The sequence below is a fragment of the Osmia bicornis genome, chromosome 4 (assembly GCF_907164935.1).
Source record: "Osmia bicornis bicornis chromosome 4, iOsmBic2.1, whole genome shotgun sequence".
NCBI lineage: Eukaryota > Metazoa > Arthropoda > Insecta > Hymenoptera > Megachilidae > Osmia > Osmia bicornis.
This window is the reverse complement of record NC_060219.1, coordinates 7,750,356-7,777,261: the sequence shown is the minus strand read 5'-3', so window position 1 is coordinate 7,777,261 and position 26,906 is coordinate 7,750,356. Positions and strand designations below refer to the sequence as shown.

Here is a 26,906-nt window from a genome sequence, read left to right as displayed (position 1 = left end):
GGTCAAAAAGCGTGTTTTAATCAAAAGTGCCCTAGTATCGGCTGAGCGAGGGTTAACGTTACTAACTCTTTCGAACTGCGGATGTCGTGGGTCAATCTCTTCGGACTTACTAAACTCTCGTGCGCTTCATTAGTCTTTGAATACATTTCAAAATTATCATTCTTCTAGTTGTTTCTATATAAATGTTTACATATCCAAAAAAAATCGCAGCGAGAGGATCAATCAGTAATCATTCATTCAAAATTGCATTACATGATCATACATTTAATTAACGAACTACCTTTTTTTTTCTTTTTTATATGAATATCATTAAAGATTCATTTTTTAGGATCATAGTAACCATTTATCGACTGAGTTCATTATTTGCTGTTATCGATAGCTGGTACAGAATAGTTTGATCGATCAATGATAAACTAGGTATCTTCGTAGAAACATTTTTTTCATATTTCCTTGTAGATATTAATTTTATTAAAAAATATATATGGACTATTGAAATAGAAAAGTATCTAATCTGTTTTCTTGTAGCAGCATTTACTCATGGTGGGACATTAACAGATAGTATTTCTAAAAAATTGCAGGCTGACCTCACAACATACTGGGCAGTAGAATAGTAAAACAACAAGTTGCGCCGATTCACATGCCTTGCACATGAAACTGACTTTCACTAACACACATGATTCTATATTTTCCTTTTCGTTTTGCATGCGTGCCTTTCTGTCTGTTCTTATTTCGTTCGACGAACGAGCTACACGTTTATTTCTCTTTATGTTTGTGTGATACGAGTCTTTTATCAATGATACATATATGTGGATAATTTCGTGTTTGACAACCTGTGAACGAGGTTGTAGAACGTAATCCCGATAGACGGATTACTCTGACCTGGCATATTTTTTCGTTTCTCTTTATAGTGGCACCGCTCTCACCGCTGAAAATGGCTGACTACAGACTGGCCTCCCTCGAGGGATTAAATCACGTTTGCAGTAAGAAAATCGACTGGCCCACCGCGACTATACACATCACCGAGAATCCCATATCGGAGGCGGTCGTTTGTTAAATTTCTTGTCGACAAATCCTCACCATTCTCATTGGTCGTTCACCAACGACAGACCACGCGAGCACGAAAAATTCACGCGAATCGAACGTTCAGTTTTTTTTTTAATTCTTTTTATTCGAGGTTTCGTCGGGGCAACGATCAACGACGTGGCTCTAAAACGTTTTTCAATCTTCGTTTCTACCATTCGATCCTTTAATTTAATCGTATTTTTAATTCCATCGATTTATTTCAATGTTTCGTTTATTTCTATCTATGACGTTACGTTAAGATTTGTGCAAGTTAAAGTAGCATGATTATTTTGTAGCAATTTATTTCGTAAGATCTGTTTGTTTCGTGTTTAAGAATAGTTAAGCTAGCTGGTAGTCCTTATTTAACGTTTAAGAAGCGTTTTATCGATTGGATGATACTAATGTCGAAAGCCGATTATTATCGTTCGCGAAAGACTTCCAACCGTTCAATATAATTCGGAAGGCACGTATCCACTTTTAAAACCCACGACAATTTCTCGCGAATCACCCAACGATTTTTACTATTGTTATCTACGATATCTCTTTGTTCAGCGGAACAGCGTATCTTTTTAAAAATTTCAACGAACGGACACCATCGACGGGGTCCTTTTAACAGATAAACATTCAGGATTATACAAACGTGCAATTATCTTCGACTCGTCAAAAATCCGGCAGCATCTCATTCATATCGGTACGCGCAGATTACGATTCTCGTATAACGTCAGAGACAACGAAACCGTGGTTTTGCATAAAAAAAGAAAAACGACTCTAACGAAAAGCAAACCAAGGGGAAAAATCATTGTTGTACAAAGTATGTACGTAGAATTCGAATGAAAAAGGGTGTTCATTGTGCTCACCTATGATGCACATTGCATACATTTGTTATCGATGATGATCATACGATTCTAAAAGAATATTTCAAGAAACAAAAAATGAAAAAAAAAAAATTTGAAGATGAAGCTAATAACACGATTTCGTGTGTGTGTGTGCAGCACTGCATCGTAGAGAAGCGCGCACTAATTGCTTTCCGTGTTCAGGAAAACGATGGTAGGTGACGAATCGGGTTGTCAAGTTTGGTTGGAAAGACTTGCGCACATTTGAGATACTTATTCGCCGAGCAGGAACACAGCGTGTGGTCTTTTTAGAAATTTGAACCCGTCCAACATCGCGCCTACTAAAGTTTTCGTGCAAACATCGATATCGCTTGCGTTCATCTCGAATCTGAGACCGACAAGATAGATTACACGATTGAAGGAGCAAGATTTGAGTAATGTAGAGATTTGAAGAAAAAAAAAGAAAAAAGAAGTGACAAGGTAACAGAAAGGTAGGTATTCGATGACTTCGCTTAGCCGTTATCATCCACAGAACTTTTGAAGTGGTGAAATGCAAAAAGATAAAGCCTAAAAGAAATAAGCAATTCGGCTGCGCGGAGCGGTCGTTCGTGTTCTCTCGGTAAGAAACTTCTCGTAGGCCTGCACGTGTGATATGTGCTTCGTGTTAAAGCAGGAAACTCGTACGAGGATACCGCGCGCGTTCAATAAAATCCTCCGAGCCGAGTTGAATCCTGCGAAACGTTTCCTCGACGGTAAACAGGGAGGAACGTTGGTTCATTTGTTTGCGCTCGCGCACCGTTCGCACCCTTTCCTTAGTTCGAGGCGTTTAGAGATACATACATAATCGAGAGCATGTGTGCGTGCGTGAGTGCACGAGAAAGAGAGAAAGATAAGAGGGAAAGAAAGAAGAAACGAATGTTGTAAGAGTATGTCTGCAAGAGTAACTTAGAGGAAGGAGGGTCGTAGATTGTCGTTAAACAATAAAAAAAAAAGAAATAAAGAATGTAAAAGAAAAAATGAAAAAAAAAAGGGAGTATCTGGTTCGGTACCTCAGTACGGTTCTACCAGGCTTCTTAAAGCCTTTAGCGTGATATGATAAGACGTGCCTGCTACATGATGTCGTACGTAGCTTTCGAAAGTTTCAACGCCTTTAGTTTTCTATGCGATTCCCGTACGTCCTGGATTTTCCCTATTTTCGCGCGCCCCTTAGAACGAACCGTGCAATACGCTACATTCATGGTAATAATCGCCATTTCCGATGTGCAACCTTTTTTGTACACAAACCTCTATAATCCTGTTAAAGATCTATCCGCAAAATATATCAGCAAACAAGGATAAATTATTTCTATAAATATTAAAAGATCCAACAAAATTCGGCAACGTAGTACGGCATTTACGACCATCAATGACGTGTACTGTGTGTTTACATCGAATGGAAACGGATGAGGCAAGAATGAAAGCAAAGGAGATGCGCGAAAACACGACGAAAGTCACGACAAAAGGACGTATCGAGGGACGAAAAGGTTTAATCGTTTCGTGTAAAAGAGAGTTTATAAACAGAGCGAATATATTATAGACGTATACCTATGGCGCGTTATTTAGGCCGGCGAATTGAGACAAAATAGTAGTCGACAGCTTAGTATTAGACAATTTCTGGCGATTTTCGATTCGAAAGGATTGAAGGTATGCACGCATTAATCATTGCTAAACCGCGAGCGCTATCCAGAGTAAAGTAGCTTTTAAGGACCACCTATAAACACACATAACATACACACAGATACCACTACCATTAACCCCTTCGTTTCCACATCGCTCTTGGAACTGCATTATAGAAACATTCAAGAACGGATTAGGTCCACGTTCGAAATAAGTCACATTTTACCCCTTCCATTAATTGTATTTGATTGAACATATCGTGGATAAGTGTGATACCAGTACCATTGTACGACCGTTCAACAATCTAATCGTAATCTTTGATCGTTCATTGAAGATTTTCACGAGACGCATATCATTAGCGCGAATTAATTTACGAATTCGATTGATTATAATTGAAAAATCAAAAGATGGAAAGCCGGCTATCGATGATGGTTTGATCGTAGAATTCTGTGTATATCTATCGTGTCTCTATTTTAATTGAGATACTAACGGTGATTGAATGTCTATAACGCTCTAAAAGGTCGGAAAAAAATTGACGTTGCTGATGGTTACGAAGGGTTTAAAGAATTCATTAGCACACGATCGATCACAAAATCGGCATCAAACGCCACTACAATCTCGCGGGTGGATAACGATGTTTCCTTGAGGTGCTATAACGTGAAGATTTTTGCCTTCGTTTGCAAATCTTACGATCCCTCGCGCAGTATCATCAGATAGATTGTAGCGGAAATATGTTATTGACAACAACTCAAAGTAAAAACAAGGTATAGTACAGTAAGCGAAGTAAACTTAGACGGAGCTTGAGTATATATATATATATATATATATACATATAAATATACAGGTTAAACAACACGTGCGCACCGAATATACATCTTGTTATTTATAATAAACGAGTATAAAAATGAAGGAACGATTGTTTTGTCAAATTTACTGTCTAATTTGTCCTCCTCCAAATTTGAACTAATCAATTTTCGACCCAAGTATCTTAATACTTTTTTGTAGAAAACAATTCAATTGAAAAAAAAGATAATTGACCAGTGGCGACTCGTACAAATTTAATAGCGATAATAATGAAACAGAGGTTTTCAATTAATTTTGGAAGGGCTGCAATCCTAGCCCTCATGGACGTGCCACTACTTAAATTGACCTTAAAATCTTTAAAACGCCTCCATTTCCGGTGCCGATAAATGCATCACGAGATGCTTCGTTCAACGTCATTTAATATTTCTTAATGATATTATTTTCCATGATCGTTTTAGCTATCTTTGCCTATTTGCATAGGACACCCTGTGTACCTAATCAATTACTCTAGAAATTGCAAAAGTACCCGTTTCTTTAAAACTCTATAAAATCCATCTGCTATTCATTATACATGAATAGATACTACTGAATTAAAGTATATTTTCATTTCATTGCTTTGTCCAAATGAAATTTATGAACTGCATACTTCTTACAACGATAGAAGGTAAATAACTTTTTCTCACGTGTACGTACACCATTACTGTCGTATGTCTTTGATAATAAACATATTCCTCTAAGAATCTTTCACGCAAGAAAAAACCGGTAGAAGAACGCATGCCATGAATCCCGGATCTCATCTGGCAAGCAACACGCCAGAAAATGCTGGCGTAACGATTTGAAGCAAGAAAATAATTATAAGAAAGAAAATTCATTTGCATACACATTTGTAAAATTAATAAGTTAATTCCCATAGTAAAAATAACGCTTATTACGTCACATGATAATTACGATCATTGAAAATATCTTTTTATTTGCTAAAGAAATCAAATAGAAGGCAAAATAATGGGTAATACCGATCACTTTCTAGTAATTATTACCTACGGTTCCCATTTCTCCCATTTTTTAACAAATTGTCCCGGTGTCTCGAATTTATTTCAAATATGCAATTTTGAGATTTAATAGATGTTGCAGCTATTTGCTTCTAATTAAATATTTTCAATAATCTCAACTTTTGCCTCGGGCCCCGAAATGTCTAAAGATAGCCCTGACTTTGGAAATCGTGTTATTACCCTACTATGAATAATTGTTCCTTATCACTTAATTTCCATTTATAGGTTATATTATCAATCGTATACTTCATGCTTCATATACTCAAACGTATACTCAAACAAACTTCATGCAACTTGAATAAATACTAAATATCAATTTTTGGACTTACCCTTAGTTGAATGAGTTGAAAACAGATGAACATTTGAAGAAAAGGAACACATGTTACTGCTACGAATCACACTTCGGCAAAGACTCGAATGACTATAAAACAATTAAACACTTCTTAATATTTCAATATATATTATCTCCCTTAACCTATCAAAAATATATAACACTTTCAGTATCGAATATAATAACGGTATTTGAACACAGTTTGGACCGCCATCTTGTCAACATTTTGCTTATTGACATTGAATTGATTTTACGTATGATTATTTAGCTCGATCATTCATAAAAGTATATTTCTAATATATAAACGTGAAAGATATAAATATATTTGATTTGTACTCACCACTTGAAGGACGTAAAGACACCGTAATGAGTAATAACAACATTGTCGTTTCTTCGTTATATTAATGCAAAAACACCGGCGTGCTCGTTCTTGTAATTATGAAAGAAATTAACAGTGATCACTACAGTTCAACGCGTCACAACATATATTACGCTTAAACGATTAAAGTTATACACATTAAACGTTTCTAGATGACAAATAAACACAGAATTATTCAAAATAAAAATCTGGACGCCAACAAACATACCGCGCTGCATAACTATCCCGCACTGATTGCGAGTGTTTAGGGAACAGTGCTGCCAAGCACGTGTTTCTTAAATGGCGCCAACTATTTGAATAACGGTATGATCGATTAACGTTACAACATGAAAATAAATTTAAAATTTCTGATAATTTTCGTAAATAAATAACCGTACACCTATTAAAACTTCAATAAATGCATTTATCATTAAAGTTACGTGAACAAAGTTAAAAAGATAATCTTCCATTTTATTTTTCTGTTTGAAAAAGGTCCATAATTTTTTTTTGTCAGTGTTTGTGCGATATAAATATTATTGCAGTATTATATTTAAATATTGTCTATCTGTTTAAAATAACAGAAAATTATTCAAATAATTAGTAAAAGAATTTTTCGAATTCGTTTCCCATTTTTCTAGCAAGCTTTCAATCTCAGATTTTCTCTCAGATACTCAGTTGAGTGTACATACGCGCATACTCTAAGTGCATACCTCGACAACGAGAAACCAGTCTCTCGATGATTTTTGCGGTGATCAAACGACTACTGTGTTCAAGGAATCGACGAAGCTGTATATAGCTACATGTTTTACGTGCTTCGATGGACAATGATCTGATAAGTTTTAATCCTAATTAATAAAACAATTATTATGATAGAACATGATTTTCAAAATAAAATCTGCAGCTTAAATAATTTATTCAAATTATTAAATAAATAATTGTTCAAGTAACCGACCCCTGTACAGGCCTAGTTGCAAAACACGAAACAAATAAGTATTTATATATTATAATTATAATACTATACAAACGTTATAATTATTTACCAATAATACTAAATAGGCAGCAAGAAACAAAAAAAAAGATTGTAGCTGTACAAAACTTAAAAAATTTGGGTAGTAATAAATTTAATACTAATATGTGTTGAATACCTTCCGTAGTAAGTCTATTCGTTAATCATCGGTGGCATTCGTAAATGTTCGTCGGGCCCCAGTGTAAACGCCACCTGCTGCCGTCGAACGGAATCATGAACCGTCTTTGAGAACGCGCGCGTATTCTTGACTCGGCCAGCGTGGGAGTAAGGCTGTCCACGAGAGACGCCTGAGAAGGTGGTCGATCAAACGCCTTCTTAACTTGACTCCAAGTTTTTCGTGTCGTGTTTTTAATTCTTTCGAACGATCGGTCGAAAAACAAGTGTTCTTCATCGAACGAATCGCGAGTGAATTGTCTACATTCGAATCGGTCAGTGCAAATCCGTCGCTCCTGTCACGCTGTTGAAGAAATCGTGGAACCGGCGTTGTTGCAAAACAAATCGCAGTGAAAACGCAGCAGCAACACGTTCCAAGTGTCCCGTTCTCGGTTCGTTTTGCTGATTGGAATTACAGGAATCGTCGAACTGCTAATCTGTCGTGGTACGATGTAAACTTTGATTCGCATCGAATGAACTGGTATATAAACATCTGGCACGGGAAATTCCGGCGAAATATTAATCGCTTGTTCGTGATAACAGAAGGCGATACGACTTGGTGACATTTCGTCCTCGATGTGAAACGTACTGTAACCTAACGTGTTGTCCATTCGTACGGGAGGGCGTATGAAAAATTCGGAGTGAAATAAAGTGCGGTATCATTCGGTGTGCAGTGCAAGTGTAGTGGATATGCGTCGAGCTTTGTTGTGAGGGTGCCGGAGGAATTCTTCCTGGATTGAAAGGCCCTGAATAAAAGATGGGACCAGCCAAGATCCTCGGAGTTTACGTTCTCTTCATGTTCGTGTACGTCGGCAAGACGGACGTCATCGAGGAAAGAGGTACGTCTGTCGTTTGTTTTTTTTTTAAATCGAGCAAATTAAACTAGATTTCATGACCGATTGTTCGAAATATTTTCTGACGATCAGGCAGCACGATCGTAAAGCGTGCGTCTAATGTTAGTAATTAAATTCGCATATTACATTCTTTCTCGTTAAAGTTTAATTAACAACTTTCAATGAAATTCAAAACGATTTGAGATTATGGTAAAATTTAGACGATTTTGGAGCAAACTTTATTTAATAATCTGTTGTTAGTAATATTTTGCAAAAAATATTTTTCTTACTTCCAATGGTAAATTTATAAAGGAGAAAGAAAGTATGACACGATGTAAACATAATTAACACCCTGTATATTGTGTACAATCATTCTGTCGCGTAAGCACGAATATACTTCACCGTTTGCAGAAATCGAAACGTCACCTGTAGATTTCATCTGATACCGCGTTATCAAAGTTAAAACAAGGAATTCTCTATCTCAGCTAAACGTTATCACCTTTCGTGTTAGCAAATAAGAACCAGCAGGTCCTCTTTCGGTGCTCCGTTTCTAAAGATAAAATCCGTATCTCCCTCGATCAGTAAATACAATTCTAATTATGATAAAAGACATTCCGAATCCACTGTTTGGATACTTTTAAAGCTTCGATAGATATTTAAGTACCAAAAAATTCTTTTTTTAGCACACACTTAATTTGCATAAATCAATGTCTAATTTTCAAATGAAACTATTGTAACGACTACATCGATGAAATGATGATGTATGGAGGGCAGATTCCATTTTTCGTCGCGTAGCCGCTGTGTAAACGAGAAGTTAAATATATCTTGTTAAATAGCTAATTAGGCCTTAATAAGATCGGTTCACCCAGAGCGGTCGGCCAAGAATGAGGGCAATGGTACAACGTTCCTCGTTCGGAACTTTTGTTAAACCGCGAATACCATTCGTTCCGAATCGTAAATCATGGTCAGGTGCTTTCCCGTGGCAGTCTTTGTCATTTGAACGATCCATTTGCAATCGGCTTGCACACGCTCGATGACTATACACTGAGGTAGAATTAACGATTGTCCGTCGATCGAACTCGGTACCATTATGAATAATAAGTCAAGACTTTGCTTACGTAGTTCGCGATTAGATTTGATATTCATCGTGACACATTTGCTCCTCGTGTTTACTCATTATTTATTGTTGTATCTAATGTCGCTGGGATTTCATTCTAACACTTTGATGGCCGATGATTCGTGACTTTAATACGTAATCTTTTAGTTTATTCTCGTTCATTATATCACGCAGTGATTTCAATGAAAAAAATTGGTAATTTTATAAAAACTCCAAAACATAATTATCAGAAAAGAGATATCTAATTGTATAAACTATTGATTCAATGAAATATGTGACCGTGAACGTGTTACTGATGATATCAGACGATGTTCACATACGTGGCGGAATTATCTTTCGATCGCTCTTTGTCTTCTTCGATACGCTTGTATAACGTTCAATTGAGCACGGTAGAAAATTACCAGACGACAGAGCGGACCTACAGGACATTATACGAGCAAGGTACCAAATATGGTAGGGAAATGGCAGGATCGAGGGATCATGCGTTTGATTCTTCGTTGAATTCTTCAGCCGAGTATCGGTCGAGCTGAAAAAGCAACCGTAGCAAGCCGCGGAAGAGGCAAGAACGCGTTCCCCGGCGTTCTTGACACAACCGTCTTTGCCTCTTTTCTCTCCTTAGTATGCGAAGGAAAGACATAGAGGAGCGGTGGTAACCAGCCAACCATGAAGTCGAGACTCGAATCGAACGCTACAATTTCGCGGTAGCTATGAAACAATCAAGACGCGCATCAGAAATGTGTGGGGCTGATCTCTGGGGATGGTCCGACGTTTTGCATTCAATGCTGAAGTAATCGTGACTGAATCTATCGGTTTGATGTTGCTTCTTTTATATAAGTTTCGAATGGCGTCTTAATGCCTCGATATCTTTGTTCTTCTTCTTTTTAGAGAATACGAGGACTCAAGCTTTTTTCTTTATCAAACGAAAAATATCTTTCAATATTTATAGGAAGATAGTATCTAGATCTTGTAGGGTGAAAACTGATTGCATCGAGGACGACAAGATGCATTATTCAAATGAGACTTATGATCGTATAAGACAGTGTTCTAGTGTTAAATATCTTCCGGCACAAATTTGCAATGCACAGAAAATGTTTATCATAGCGTACATACAACCTTTGCGAGTGAAATCAGTTTAGTCTGAACGGCTGAGCGATTTCTCAGCTGCACTGTTATTACCTATCAATGATTTCCTTATATTATCACTCGACTGATCGATAGAATGTCGCTATAATTAAGAATTATTCGCGTGGAAACTTGGAACGAACGTGATAAATATCCTTTCACCGTAGCGTTGAAAATGCATAGTAACGATAATTTGTGAAGCAAGCTGTAACTTACGTACGGGATGAAATTTTTCATCGCCGAGAATTCTCGCCACGGTTCGCAGCTGTTAAACTCGTTTACATTGAACTTTCTAACGTATCCCTTCGGCGAATAATTCGTCTAACAAACGTTCGGGCACGTGTAATTGTCGGCGATGAAAATTAGTATGGGATAACCATGGCGTTCTCACGAATTGGTCGCGAGTCACATGGATGCAAGGGAACGAGCACGGGTCAACACCACTTGAACCGATGTCGATGACGACGATCGCAACCGATGACGCATCACCTCGCGAATCATCTTGCGCGATGATGTTTCCAAGTGATTTGACCAGCCTAAGGCCTCTCTTCTTATCCGGCATCCATGTTTTTACGCCGCGTCTTTCTTCTTCATTTTGCTCCGACAAAATAGCGTTTTCATGAAGCTCATTAATGCCACGAAGCGACCGTGCAAGCAATTTCCTTTTAACAAAAATGTCGGAGGTTTCATCGATTTTCTTTCTTCGTTAGTTACACCATAGTGTAAAAGTTACACGACATTCTATATCAATATCTTCTCGTTAATCACAACATTTTCAATTTTCGTGTTATTAAATCTCTTATCGTTTTAATTGGCACCGCATATTTCATTTATTGAAAACTCTAACGTTCCTGACTTAACGTGAATGAACTTTAGCAGCATTGGATGTTCAACAATTGAGCTATCTGTGCTGGTTGCAGAAGCAATCAGGGTCGAGCGACAATGCATTCACCTCGTGCATCGACCACGCTTTACTTGGCACATCGTATCGCGTTCTAACGATATACTTATTTCTCTGGATTGTTTTGTGTCTGACAAATAACATTCCTCCTATACGCCATGGTAATTGAAAATTCATTTGCCTTCGCTATCGATGAAACCGATCAGAGGGTCGATAATTAGAGAAACTCCTAAGTAGCGCGGTTGGAAAGTAATAATAATAATGTGTTAATTAGAGGGAAGCGTGAAGTGGTCGTTCAGAATCACTGGGAATACGACTATCAATCTCTATGTAAGAATCTACTAGTCCACGTGTCTGACAAACCAAGAAGGAGAGCGAAGTAACGTAGTTCAATTACAAGGAACGCATTCACAGCTGGTTGTAGACACGAGCCCAAGTGTACCGGGCTTAACCGTAATTGTTTAATGGGCTAATGAAATGATACACCCGCCGAATCTAAGCGCGCACAAAAAGCCAATTGTGCTCCGCCGACATTCCGCCATTATTTTGACTTCGTCTTACGTTCCGTCCGCGGATAGCCAATGAGCTGCTGCATATGCATAAGTTGCGCGTATCTTCAACGCGTCCGATATTATTTTATTCAAATTTTATCCTGAATGAATTTAATAATCGAAAAAAAAAAAAAATGAAATCTGGCAACGTGGTCAAGAGATTCTGAACGAAATGCAGTCCATTTACCTTACGGACGAAAGATGCATCCTGCTGCGAGGGTTTAACGGTGACTGCCTACCTCTCCTCCATTCATGTTGCTATCCATTCTACCCAGGAATCTCAGAATGACCTGGCTACCGCAACTAAGTTACGTTGCCAGTGACTTTAATGTTGCAACGATGCGATTTGTAAGGTGCTAGAAAAAAAGCTGAGTCATACAAAGTACAATGGAGCCTCGATTATTCCCGGTAATACGAAAGTACTCATCTATAATTTGCTTCGACTTTCATGCAAGGAAACATTGAAACGCCTCCTGATAAGATACCACGTAGATCGACGTGTACGATCGACTCAGCACCAAGGAAGAGCATTTTTCTCTATAGCTTACTTACTCGATATCCAATCTTGCGTGAAAGATTCTGCGGTTTTCAATCTTCCAAGCAACTTTTCTCCTGCGCTCGGGACGTGAGAAAACGACGCGGAACTTGTGAAACGTACGATAAAGAAGCGTGCAACATAGGTGCACGCTCGAAATCGAGCTCGCGAACAAGTTCAAAGACCCGTCCTCGCATTCACCGTGCAAGAAGGTTTTAAAGCAAGGATCAACCTTTTTGTATCGAGGTTCAACGACATTGCTCTTGTGTATAATCCAAACGGAGATATTCAGCGTCATGTCCAGTGTTAAGCTTGAACCATGCGTCTCAAGGAGCATGGTCACACCTCGAGGGTCACTAACAGGAAAGGATTTTCATCCTCCTCTTAACGGTTGCTGATTGTAAGAGTTTAAATGTCACCATTCGACCAGGCTAAGAAGGATCAATCGCGAGGGGCATTTCAGTGATGCCGATCCTTGAGAGAAGACAGTGTCGAAAAGAAGAAAGGCTGTGAAACGTTGCTCGCCTCGTAGAAGGTCCACAACGCGATGGCTTAAGTACCGCGTTGGCCTTTGTTTATGATGTCGTTCTTGATGATTGGAAAGCATACCTAGAAATTCAGCGAGGTGTCTAGAAATCACCCTGTTAACGATACAGTAATAGAATTTTGTAATTGCTGCATAATTTATGATACGTAAACACGAACTTTCTATTCCACGCTGTATGAGCAATAGAAAATTCACTGGACCGTGTACTGGAAACGCACAAAGAAAGTGTTCGGGTATCACTGATAGGGATACTTGAAAACTTAAGTTTCAATTGAAAGTCGTTAATTACAATCCACTACGATTAAACATCGAGATGAAGTGTCTCGTGCGAGAGATGGGTCGATTGTTTTGTTTAGAGTGTTTCCCTGTGATCAAAAGCAGACTAGGAAATAAAGATTCCTTTGATGATTCCACGTTTGGAGAAGAACCTTTTCGAGACGAACTGGCTCGACCAATAATACATACATGGTGACTTAACACCAGCGACACTCGGTGTTCGGAGCGCCTCGGGTGCGAAGTGAGCATAAGTGCGAGACGGTGGAGTTTAATTGAGGTTGATGAGGGGGGCGCTCGTATTGGCCCGGAATTCAATGCCGCGATGATGTTTCTTGCTTGCAGCAAGACGTTCTCTTGGAGACAATGCGTCAGAAAAATCGATGAACTCGTCTAATTCTCTGGCTGACTCAAAGCATTGTTTCGAAATTGGATTTTTAGAACATTTGGATCCTGACAACATTTTATTGTTCGATATCCTCCGGTGGAAATTTTGAAATTTCTTCTCTGTATTAAAGAGAAAATATCCTTCTAGATATCCAGATCTTGAGGATTCTTGCATTATCCCCGTATTGGTCCCTAACGGGTTAATAAGAAACATCGAACGTAATGCATTAGAATAGCCTTAGATTGTCCTCCACTTGTACCGCCTGGGGTGCCTTTCATCACATTCAGCAGGATATTCTGTAAATGCTCGCCTTATGAGTATCTATAGGTGCTTCTTATCAAGCATGTTTTGTACACGGCTCGTACGATATTAACTTTCTGAATGGTGGCGTTCCAACTACTTCCACGATCGAGCTGTCGGTATCGTGTCTCCAGATACTCAGGTATTTATACACTTATGCAGGAGATGTCGAGCAGCAATCTTTCACGTATCTGCCGGAAATGAAATCGAGGCACTGACCTCGAAACGGACGGAATCTCGATGTAAGAAAGCAAATAATAGTTGCTCAGGTGATTAATAAGTTCTCTTGATACGATAAATAGCGATTAAATGTAGGTACCGTTAACTGTTCCATTATAATGTAGAACGGAGATGATAACGAAGTAGCAAACGTTATAAATGGAAGACGGTGCATTAGATTGCGTCAACTGAAACTGATAAGATATCATGGGATAGATACGAAATTCTTATGTTATTTAAAATTAACAATTATTTCTCTAAAATGAAAAGGGAGAGTTCATGTTTGACCTTTTAGCTGTCAATTTCAATAAGAACCAGATGACATTTTAGAAAAATGAAAATAAAAGGAAATCGATGGCTTGATTACCTATTAATGAACTTTACAATGGTTCAATAACGACGCCTTGAGCTGTTGAATCGAGTTCCTATAAAACTCACCGAGAGAAGGCACGATGAGACTCGTGAAATCGCAACGACCATTCGACGAGAGACCGTGCTGGTGCTCTTCAAACACGGTTCCTGAAAGTTTTCGATCGGGGAACCCGGTTGTGAACACCCCACCACCGCATAGTTGCAGGTTGCGTGCCGCGGTTGCGGAGCAAGAACCTCCCCCTTGGCAGGAGTAAACGCGTACGTTTCGCGTCCATCCTCTGCTACCTTCGACATTCCTTCCCGTCCTGCACATCCCGTCCCCTGTTCCATTCAGGCATAATAACCGTGCAGTTTCCCAGCGCGTCTTCAATGGGCGAAGATTGCACGCTACGAGACCTCGGGCCGGTCCTCTGCGTCCTCTTTCTCTCCCGTCGCTCTCCTACTCTCTCCACCTCTCTCAATTTCTTCTTGTTCTTCACTTTTTCGCGTTTCTCCTCCACCTTGCTCCTTCGATTTTCGAGTTTCTTCGTTTCTCTTCTTCACCTTCCGATTTTCCTATTTTTCGAGAACCACGCAGCCCGATCCTGTTCTCCAGTTGAAGATCTTCAGGTGTTAATTTAGGTGTAGTTCAGTTTTTAATCAAATACGAAGTTGTAAATGTGCGAAGTTTCTCTTATGGATTACTTGATCGTTGTTTTGCATCCTGAGGATCCGCTACGAGACTCCTTCGCATGAAACAGAAATCCAACGAGCGTTAATTATAGTAAAGTCGCAAGGGTAACGCGTACGAGGGAAAATATCCTGGTCTCGCGTTTTTCTCACGTGTTCTTCTAGTTTCTCGTCACGCGAGTAAACGCGACATCCGATTCCCAGTAGGCAAGGGGGTACACGGCGTTACGATAGCAAGAAACGTATCTTCCTTATTTTTCTTGCCTTTTTCTCACAATCGTATGTGCTATTCCATAAATCGAACAGATCCAGCGTTTCTCTTTGCTCGTGACGAAGAAAAGTTACACCGACAAGATCTCCCGTACCTCTTTCCCTGCCGACTTTCGGTTATTTGCAATTCAAAGCCGCGTGTCATACATCGTATTGTAAGTACTTTATCGCGCGCTAATGAAATCGAGATGTTCCTGGAAGGAAAAAGTAGCCTTTCACCGAGGTGGATGTACGCTCTTATGAATTTTACCACCGACACTGAACTATCTTACCAGCGCTTCCTCTTATTGAAAAGGACTGCCTTTACATAATTTCACTATCCAACTTTTTAATTACTTCTTTTCACTGTTAATTACTGAGAGTTCAATATTCCATGGAGCACGGCATTATTCTCAGCTCCATTGATGTTCTCTCTAAATGTATACTTGAACATCGTTGTATTTCAACGATACCTCTCAAAAAATTGATACACCGTGTCAGCCATTAATTACAACGAAACCGTATCGTATCTGATTCATACGTAATACGCGAGTTCCACGTAAGCCTTCCAACTGGTTGGAATCGTTGATGCTCGATCAGCAAAAGAATCGTATTGCTCGGCCATGTAAGGTGATGTTTTCCTGTCCGACGACGATCTCAGTGTAAAACTGCAACATACGTTCGTGTACCGAAAGGATGAAGAACGAGCCACATCCGTCCGTCTCCGCCGTCTGATTCGCCGCAAGACGGTGGCTGTCTCGCAAGGTGGTTCTCTTCTATACCAAATGGGGCAACCAGTCGCGAAGAAAACAGCCCAGATATGTCTCCAGGGACTTAACGCTCGTCCAAACCGGGACTCGATATCGCGAACCGGCGCGGCGCGACGTTCTCTTCTCTTCTCTTGGTCGTTTCGCCCGGGGTGAACGTCCAGCCGTCGTCGTCGTCGGCCAGACTGGATGAACAAGTGAACTCGAACTCCCATTTCTCCGCATCTTCTTCGGCGTGTCCGTCTAACCTTCGTACGACGCTACACTCGATATTGATCATTCTCGGTCAACCGATCGTTTTATCGATTGATTGAGAAGAATTACAGAGGCTGCTTCTAGAAACGTTCTTGCCCGTCGATTGACCATCTCCATGAATGAAATTGAATTTCATACGAAATCAAAGAAAGTTTCGATGATATTTTATAAGCTCCAAATTGTTAAGGAGCTTCAATGTTTGTCGCTATGTTTCAATATGGCGGACGATTCAATGTCGATTGTCAATCGCGAAGAGTGTACCAGTGTTCTTACAAAGAGTCTCTGCATATGGCCATTGATTGCGGTTGAAATGGCGCAAACCTCACTTCCTTTCTGAATCTTAATGCGGCCGGCGAAACGCACGGATGTGCGAGTCTTCTTCGTCCCTCCAGGACATCCCCGTAACTCGCATGATACGGCATGTGCACCAAGAAAATGGCGCATCCACCAAGAATAGGTATAAAGAAAATCTGGCTGGCCATTGTTGCCTGGACTCTAGAGAATCTCGGATGGTGTGGCGGCGGTAGGCGAGACAGGGGGTCCAGGAGGGATGAAAGACACCGGGGGGTTAGGTTACCCAAGGGGCCGCGATACACTCAGGTACTGCATTGTTGCGTCGTAGCCGTGGTACGAATCGCCGTAGCCCTATGGTGTGTGCACAGCGGAGGTGGAGGAACAAGCAGCAGAGCCGAGACTAACCTGTGCCAGCCTGTTTGTAGGTGGCACTGAACTTGAGGCGGGAACTCGCCTTCAAGGGACACAAAAAAAAAAGGAAGAGGGCAAGACGTCGGTATAGTTAGTTTGCATGCACCTTACGATTCCAGCGGTGTTTAGAACCTTAAGGGTTACCCGTGCAAAAAGATAAGACGACGAGGATGAACGTCCTCAGAAGAATCTTATCATCTGAAAAGACTAAAATTTCAAACTTAATTTTGAAAATGTTAAAAATATTATCCACCAAATGAAGTTCGAAAGGGGAGTAAGAGTATCTGGTTCATTGTCACACTTTGGCCACCCATGCAGCCTGCTGAAATGCACTGTGTGCGAGATACGAGTTGGTCGCCATAATGAAAGAACCACCATAGCACGGCAAAGATATAACGTTACATTCTGGTAGCAGGTCTTGGTGTGGGAACGCCAGTGAGATGGAAGTGCCAGAAGAAACGGCGGCATGCACGCTTGCTTCTTGTCAGACACAATCGTGGTTAAGGAACACCGTGTTGGTTCAACCTTGTGTATGCGCGAGGAATAAGATACCCGTCGGTTTCGTTTCTCGAGGATACGTTTACCGTGAATGCTTTGACTCGGCAATGTCGTAAATACACGAGCAAGTTATGTGTGTATCGAGTCGCTAGGCGCGGCTACCGATTGCTTAGACAAACTGCATCATTTCCTCTTCGACTATTCCGTAAAGGAACGTTCTTTGCGGAGGATTCTTCGAAGCATAGTTGAGTACTCGCAATTATAACGTGTCTGGCTGTACACAGTAAACGCGTTAACGTGCTTATCCTTGGAATGGATATTGGCTGGCGAAAAAATTTGACGGCGTCGCGACGCGTCGTCTCTTCTTTGACCGTTATCCAAGGTTGTTTGCTGCCTTTTGGGAGCAATTTTTTTACATTGACCCCTGGCACAGCTTGGCGAAAACACAGCCGCCCGCAAAGTTCGTTTCGCCTGCACGCCGCAGGAGAGGACATCGTGTCGTAAACGAAGGAGAAAAAAAAGAGCGAAGCTTGCTGGCCATGTGCGCATGGTTGGCACACTTGGTAGCAGCACCGTAGAGAAGCATATGTCGAGAAGCTTTTTTCGCCGATGTATACGAGCTCAGAGACGCCTTTACCTCGTTTTTGACGCGCAACGCTGTAACATGCCTTGCGAACACGCGTGAAATTACCCCCGTACTTGATTGCCTTCGCGATACAAGGCGGCGGAAAATTGACCATGAAATACCGTGACAAAATCGATCAGAATGTTACCGGCTTTTAGGTTTTATATTACCAGCCCGGTGTTCTCAAATCTGTTTTAAAATAACCGCCGAAATATTTTTCTAAAATAAGTCATACCTATTTTATATTACAGCAACAGGATCTGAGATGAAGTAGTCCTGTGAAGTAAAAGGAGGGTGGTAAACTTGTAAATCAATCCAATCTCTTCTTGCTGGTCCCGTTATGAGAAAAGAAAGACACGCTGACATCCCGAGTCTTCCCGCGCCTCTTACGCTCTGTTTTTCTCCGACCTTTCTTTCTTCACCTTTCTTTACCCGTCTCTTTCGGTACATAATGTCCGTACCGTTTTTCTTTCGGATCTACCATGCCATTAGAACAACGACCACTCGTAACAAGTAAAAAAGGACACGAGACTTCGATGGATTTATGTTTAAAGATCTTTTTGAATGATTTAAGCCATTCATTTTGATCCCTCCTAAAGTAAATGAAATCAAACCAAGGATTTTTTGCTTCCTACATATGGTGTTCCCTATTATTGCTACGGTTAGTGGTTTCTATAAACAACAGCTGATTCTCAGACTTTTATTTCAACGTGTACGTGTTCGGAGCATCTGTGACTTGAAATTAAAAAAAAAAAGAAAAAAAGGAAGATTCTTGAATAGTAATTATTAGATGCCGCTTTTTAAGATTCAAAAAAGGCGCGACGCGCAATGATGGACCCCTCGATGCCTATCATAGTTACCAGCTATTCTTCCACCCTCGAAATTCTCGTTCTCTCTCCCTTCGATCTCGATGACACGAGAGATTTCTCCTCTAGACGAGAGATAGGTCCATGGTCAATGCAATCTGCGTAGTATCGAGGTCGCTTTGTACACGAGAATGAACAATGGGGAGTTGGATGGCCCAGCGCCGACCAACTCAGCCCCATACAAAAAGGCATGCATGGACCACTTCAAGTCAGAAGAGCGACCAACAGTGAATGCTGACATTCGGTGGTTCACGTGAAAGATCTTTTTCAGCCTGAATGTCGTAGTTCACCTTCTTCGGTATGCACAGTCTTGCTTTGTAAGGATTTTATTTCAGAATTTTGTTTTTATTATTTCATCCAATTCTCAATTTTCTGGGCGTAATCATTATGATTCCTTTCATGTTCGAGATAAGATACTTTCTAGTTTGCGTATTGAAGTTGTACTAGAAAAATTGCTGCACACGCGGCATATCTATCGCCGATGGAACTCTACCAGTTCCACGAAACGGTGGACGGTTCGTGTCAAGAAAGAAGAAAGGTAGATTGGAAAAGCGGCACGTCGGAAATAAAGTATTCATGTATTCCCTTGACTCGTTGTCCATCACGTTCGTTGACTAATGATACATCCACACATTGAGTAACAAAGGATGTAGAAAAAAATATGTATTTCCATGATTTTATCATTTTTTTTTATGGATAGGGTTCCCTTACTATTCTGTAATTTTAAGATTCCAGAATTCCAGAATTTGAGAATTCAAAGATTTCTAGATTTCAAATTTTCAGATTTTCTAAATTATTAAGGATCCCAGCCCATCCCTCCAAAAATCCTAATTACGCCACTGTTGACTTTTGTCTTTAATCATCCAAGTTTTACTAATTACGAAAGGGTTAATCGTACAAATCTACAAGCAATTTAAACATGAATTGATAGTGCCAATTCAGACAATATCATGCTTAACATTCAAAGTAGCATTTTGCTCGAAGTAACATGGTCATATTTTATTTTCATAGCGGTACAACAATTTGTTACATGTAATTCAATACTTATCGAAGAAACTCGTTCAAGGAATTTCCAATAATAGAAGCACTTCGCAATGGTCGTTTGATACTAATAGAACGGCACTTCATAAACGTACATACATGCACTTGGAATGCATCACGCTGGCCTTTTACCTGCTTGTTGCCGGTATAATGTTACCTAAGTGTTTGTTGGATGTGCACAGCTCGAATAATTATTTACATCGTGTGCATGAGAAGTGTACACGAATGTAGCTCGCAAGAGTTTCGTATTAACTTGAATTGGTAAAAGGAGAACCCGTCGTATGTTACCCTCGAGACATTATTATAATAACAGAGGCTCCTTGTTTTCCACGTGTTACGATCTCGTATGCGAGTCATCGATTTTCTAGGACGACGCAAGTGGTGGGGGTAGAGAAATTTAAGTTACGTGTAATTAAATTGAATTAGAGTTGAAAAACGGTACAGTTCCAAGAACCAAATTTTAACAATTCATAATTCATTAAAATAATTTGTAAGACGTACAGTAGCTTTCGAATAAAAAATTTGTAGATAAATAGGATGAATTTGTATCCAGAAACATCACCAAACTACCAAGGTAATTTACACCTTTTGTGCTTACTTTGTATCGTCTGTGGGAACGAGATTTAATCACCTACTGCCCCTTTAGTACAGGAACCTTATGAATAAGGGAAGTGTTGGTCGTTAGTGCATACATTGATGTAATTAGTTCATTCATCAAAACACAACATTGGTAAATAAACAGTTCAAAGAGAAAAGGTTTTCTCCAAATCAATAAAATTGCTGGCTCGTTGAGGTTGAATAGCTGAGAAATAGCTGAGAGGTGGCTACCTTTTATTACCGTGTGCTCGAGCGTTTTGCTGTGCTCTGCTTCCGGATATCCTTATCCATCGAGCAGTTCTAAGGCAATTCTGAGCGCCATTTCGGGGCATCGTTCTTTGAGTCCCCACAAATTGCAGCTTCTTACGAGCTAAGTGGTTGTCTAGCGACTCAGGATGCACACAAAGGACGCGTACACAGTCAAAAAGGTCTTCGGCTCCTTCGCGGTGTCCTCTTTAGGGAAAGACGTAAAGGGCACTCCAGTTCCGTAAATATTAGTACAGGTCTAACGGGCTAATACAGCCCCTAAACAATTTACAGAGCACCCTTTCTATCATGGGAAAATGGCCCTTTCTAGAATTTAAAGAATCCCCCTTAGAATCTGCATCTTTATTTAAACGAATGGAAATTTTTACGTTTACTTAATCATCCGAGTACGGTTTGACAGTTTCACGGTACGTGGGTCAAAATAGACCTATTCTTCTTCTCATTTTTTAATTAAAAATTTACTAAACGCGTTCCTTGTAAGATTCGTTGACATAATCTATACGTTCTAGCGATAATGACCAAGAAAATCGCATACAGGTATGCACCAGTGATGCAAATAACAGACTGAAATACTACGCTCGAATATATAGTTCTATAAACACACGTTCATTCATAATTATCATTCATTGATCGATTCCTTATTAACGTATCCGTTTACTTGTCGCCACCAGGCTTTACGTTGTTTTACGTCTTGATAAACTGAGTATTGAAATTCAACGCCGTTCTATTCATTCTTATTTGACACATGTAACCAAGAACGTTCAGGTTGAAAATCTTATATTTCGAATCTTATCGTTTTATTAGCACGCTGATAAAATTATCCAAATTGTTTTTGAAGAATTTCCACGCAATGCAATTTTCCATAGGAATCTATCACCTGTATTTACTTGTATATTAGGTATTCGAAATGAAGAATAATGTAATAAGAATAGATATAAAATAAACGTTAACAACGTGTTAACAGTTTCTGTGAGCTTAATTTCAAATGTCCTGGCAGTTCGAATTTCCCACGAGTTATCGCTCGTTACTGATTAACACCGTAGGAACCCTTCCACCTCTATCGAATACCTGTTCCGCCACTTTCCCTACGACGGCACACGTAGATAGAGAAATCATTGATAAATCGTGAAACGTATGCAACGTAGCCAAGCGGGTGGGTGTTGAGCAGGTTGTTGTTGCTTGGACGTCGGTGCAGAGTGGTCTTAAAAATTAGTTCCCTCCTGGTGTACGGACGAAGGCAGCGGGAGAAAAAGCACCAGCTGCCTCGTAGGAAACGGGCATGAATATCTAATACAGAGGCGAACCCGGAAGCGGGGCTTTCTCGTACGAGAGGAGCACGTCCTGTTCCAAGGATCTCGCCTCCTCTCCCTCTGTTCACATGCTCTTCGCCTTGTGGCGTCCTATGGACACCGGCAGCTGGCCAACTCGCTTCTTCCCGATGTTTTAAGGAAACTTATGACGCGACTGGTCCAGAGGCTGAGAAAAAAGCAAGCTGCCAGCTTGCCAGCGTCTTCGATTACTTCCTTATGCCATGATTCACGAGAGGGATGTCGAAGGATCACTCTTGACGCCGTTCGTGTTCTTCTCGTCCACGACGCGACGAGATTAGAAACTTCCTTGACCCTCGAATGGCAGATGCCGAGTCGTTCATGGCTATCCGATGGTTTAACACCTTAACCTTTGGAGCATTTGGTTTAACAAGCGGTTCAATTACCCGAGAGAAATCTAAAGTTACTCTCGCTATAGATATCCTTACAATTCGCTTAATCAAGTTTGAGGATCGACAAACAACGCGGTGTTTAGAAACTCGAAACTGCCAAACACAACTGGTGTCACTTGAGCCACGCGATACATCAACAGATGAGAGAAACCGTGCAGATGTTTTTTGCGTATTCGTTCACCAATGTAGGTGTCTCTGAACACACGGTGAAATGGTCCTAAATCTTTATGGAAGGTCTCTTGAATACGGTGATCCATAAGGTGAAGCTGGGATGGGATCGATACTCCGCAAGATAGAGGTGGAAGCTGACGTACGATCTTTACGTTCACACGATTCATTAATAATAGAGGGAACCCGTGTTATCCTCAAGGTTGCCTCTCCCTTTTCACTCGATTTCTTTTGGAGGCCTTTTACCTGGCACGGTGCATCATCCCACGCTCGATGATGAGCAGGTGATGAACCACTGCATCCACCTTTACGAATTTCGGAAGATGCGGCCGACTTGCCGCAGGTTAGGTTGTATTCTCCGGACTTTCCAGTTGGTCTAGGTCATGATTTTCGATTTCAAGCTGCTGCCTCTACACCTCGCATCTGCTTCTATCGTTTGAACCACCGTTTATTACCCTCTTCGAGTAATTTACTCCTTTCATTATCGGAAGGGCGGTAATTAAATCATCAATTTTTTCTCGAAACAAATTGATTTAAATGAACAGTCCACCTGGTGCATCGTGATAGATAGACCACTGCTATCTCACAGAGGAAGTAATTAATTATCCTCGATTAATCAGACAGTTTGTTCGAGCCCCTTTGTCTTCTCATCTCAAATTAAAACACTGACTCGCACCTTCGATGACCACCCACGATACTAAAGTCACTGATAACCCACAGCAAGATCAGAGGAAAGCGATAGGTGGGCGTTCCAACATTCTATCGGTGGATAACAACTGCCGCAAACACGACGTACAAACTGGCTTTCTCTACCCGTTCCTTTGTTCATGTCGCATTAATCATTTGCTTCGCGATCGTGGACCGCAAGTAGGTAGCCGTGTGCTTACCTTTGATCGTCCATGCCATCAGAGAAAAAGGGATCGACGCGAACCCAATTTCCCTTTGAAATTGAACCACATCGGTGGAACTATTCAACGCGTCTACTGATCACGGGGGAAGAATCCGTCAAGTAGACGCCGAAGACGCAGCCTGCGCTCTTTTAACTACTGTCAACCTTGTCGCTGCACAAACCTTCGGCCTCGGAGGAACAGGTGTACTAGAAATGAAAGCGGTGCTGGTCTCGTTTTGATCCGCCGCACTGTGAACGGCTGTGAAATTCGACCATAATAGCGGCTCTAAAACCTAACAGTACCTGTATTTACTTTGAGCACGCTATATTTAATTGTTGAGAAAAATTTGACAGACGTCATTCTTCATCTCAATAATTTAGTTCAAAATAATTTCATGTTATGCAATTCATATCGTGCAGCCCGTTTCGTTAATCACAGTATGAGGGCAAATTTGCATTAACAAAATAACGTTCCATTTTACAAGAGAGCCTCATTTCGCTCCATCTCCGACTGCATTGCCTTCAACAATAAGAGACTGTTGCACGCAAAGGCGATTTCACTGGAGACCAGGCATCTCGTGGCAGGTACCACGAGGAGAATACGTTTCTCCGTGGCGCGGCGTTCTACCCAGGGACAATCGATCGTTATCCTCGCAAGTGTATATGCCGTGCAAAAACTCTTTAGCCGTAACTTTTTCTCGCAATTTGAACGGCGACCGAGACCGCGGCGAGGACAACAATAATTCCAGTCCTCGCTCCGGTACCGTTTTCCGTTATCCGAACGAGATGCTTCGAGCGAACGTTGGCGAACATCGAGGTTGTTTTGTGCTCTACCAAGCGAGACTACCGTGAAGAAGACAGCGGCATTTCACTTGGCCAGAGATTTCGTGGAAGCGTGCGCCTTTGTGAACCCATGAACACGGTCAGGACCGTGTTCTGACCTTCGTCGATCCTTCCTCCTTCCTTCTCGATCCTCGCCTTGGCCACCCTCCTGAAATTATATGCCACGAGGGCAGCAGCGGTCTTTCATTTACTTAATTCCATTTCTTCAAATCATTTGCCGCTTTTATTCCGCGGCAACTGCGTGACAACGCGCGGATAGGTCAAGACACGAACGCATTGTCCCACTGTCGTCGAATTTTCACTTGAAATTTTGTTATCTTCCAAGCTGTTTATTGTCTGTCTATGACAATTATTAAGAAATGGCAACAATTTTTAAATTATTAGTATAATTTATTTTGATTGTTTGAGCTAAAAGGGCCATTAGTTTTTTTATCTTTTATTTTTCTAACTGTAATCTTTTTCTTTTTTAATTTTTTGAATCGCAAAGTACAGTTTGAAACACAGAAGGTGAACGATGAAATTCGTTACGATTACAAAGGCACAGAGCACAGACAAAATGCCACGGGTAACCATGCATAACACCAATCAGTTACGGGTCACGCGCCTTTGTAGAGAGGGACAAAGTCGTCATGTGTAGAATCCTGCTCCCTTCTTTACATTCTACTATTTTACCCCGCGTTCTCGCTGCGGTGCGTATACCTTTTTTTTCTTGCCCTTTTCCCCACTGAACAAACAGATAATGTTGGACAGTTTATTTCACCATGGAATCACGACCGAGCTCTCACGTTTTTATTCGAATCACTTACCGATTTAAGATGGTGCTTAACGCGTTAACTGCCACGTTGGTCGCATATCCTCGCCATTACACCAATGATTTAAGATGGCAAATTGAAAATTTATATTTTTAATGACGTAGAAAATCTACAGAAAAATCAGAAATATTTTGTTCTATAATTAAATCGATTAAAATTCCTCGACTGCGAAAGCAACAAGATCTGTTGCGGAATAAAAAATAGTTTCCGGATAAAGGCGTCAGGAAAATCCTTGACAATCAGCGTGCAAAGTATTCTGCAACGACCGTCTACGGGAAATGCGACCAAAGGAAAACCGGCGGGGAAATTATTATTCCATTCCGAGGTACTACTAATTGGTATACCTGGTAGGCGAACCAAGCAGAAAAAGGTATTTGCGAAAGGAAGCTGATCGTTGCATTTCCAAAACTGCATAACTGCTCGCGGAATAAATTTTCTCTTAGCTTTCTTGCGAAATAATTGAAATTTATCATATTTGAAACACGATAATGTACATCTTACATCATCGCTCATGTGTGTATATAAAGAGAATGTATGCACGCACGCAGCTATCCTGTGGGAAGCGAGCCAAAGTGAAATGAAGCAACAGGCTGTGTAATGGGAACTTGGTCGATGGTAGAATAAAAAATGAAAAAAAAGCTGTAATCTGTGTAAGAACAATTCCAGACACGCACGGTAAACGAAGTAAAATTACGAAATCTGAAACCTCGATTACCAAATTTTAATAACGAAACAGGAGGGAGATGTGTTATTTGCTAGATAGAATTCGTTTTCTTACCTGACTGTACATACTCGTTTAGCGGATGGAAATCTGCCAATTATCCTTCGGTTCGTCGAGTTTTCTTATTCCTTTCGATGCTTTTCTCGCCACATGGTTGGGCGCCACCCATTTCTTGGCACATGTGCAACATACATACTTCGAAGCCCTTGCCTTTCGCTTCCCACGTCCCGAAGGTTTCTCAGAAGGAAAAGAGCGCGATTCACAAGGTATCATCGAAAAAGAAACCGGCTCTTTTTTCCGTAAGTTCGCACAATTTTTAACGTAACAGTTAAATAATTCCTTAACAATCAGAACCATCATATTGAAAGCAGCAAATGATCAAGCTATTATATAAATTTATGTTGAAAGCGAATAATAATTATGGAAAAATGTTAACTTCCAAGAACCTCAACAGCAGTGGCTAAGTTCCACTTGAAGAAAAATAATAGATTTACATTCGTTTACGTCATTTAAGTCACGTGCCACTGAGTCGCCGTTATGCTTAACGATACCAGAGAAACAACGATGTTTCTCAGAAACTTTGAACGAACGATCCTCGCAATGAAGACTTTTATAATCGTATCAAAGTGTCGCGAAGGCATAACCGAGCGAATCCATGGAAATCGCGTGCAGATAATTACTGCTACGAAATAAAACGGGCCATCCCTGAACGCAACGGAAGCACGCACAGTGTTTTCGGAGTTTCGAACCTGTCTCGTACGCGTTGTACATTGGCCTGAAACG

General features: G+C 40.6%; 3 protein-coding genes across 10 annotated transcripts in view; 2 read left to right on the top strand and 1 right to left on the bottom strand.

The window, feature by feature from the left end:
- Nucleotides 1-4,460, top strand: part of LOC114873996 (protein NDRG3) — a 77,792-nt gene extending 73,332 nt beyond the window's left edge. For 6 of the 7 annotated variants that reach the window (XM_046285535.1, XM_029182846.2, XM_029182845.2 and 3 more), the window contains one exon: nucleotides 909-4,460. In XM_046285535.1, the coding sequence (XP_046141491.1) occupies nucleotides 909-1,054 (146 nt within the window). In that variant the 3' untranslated portion in view covers nucleotides 1,055-4,460. The remainder of the gene's footprint in view (nucleotides 1-908) is intronic. The other variant, XR_003789030.2, reaches the window with a different exon arrangement.
- Nucleotides 1-6,272, bottom strand: part of LOC114873998 (FK506-binding protein 2) — a 161,487-nt gene extending 155,215 nt beyond the window's left edge. Inside the window, exons 1-2 of one of the 2 annotated variants that reach the window (XM_029182848.2) lie at nucleotides 6,076-6,272; nucleotides 5,734-5,825 (exon numbers count right to left, since the gene is read on the bottom strand). The gene's annotated coding sequence lies outside the window, so the exon portion shown is untranslated. The remainder of the gene's footprint in view (nucleotides 1-5,733; nucleotides 5,826-6,075) is intronic. The other variant, XM_029182849.2, reaches the window with a different exon arrangement.
- Nucleotides 6,273-7,356: 1,084 nt separating this feature from the next.
- LOC114874001 (epidermal growth factor receptor) overlaps nucleotides 7,357-26,906 on the top strand; it is a 130,218-nt gene continuing 110,668 nt past the window's right edge. The window contains exon 1 of the mRNA XM_029182859.2: nucleotides 7,357-8,112. Within this exon, the coding sequence (XP_029038692.1) occupies nucleotides 8,031-8,112 (82 nt within the window). The 5' untranslated portion in view covers nucleotides 7,357-8,030. The remainder of the gene's footprint in view (nucleotides 8,113-26,906) is intronic.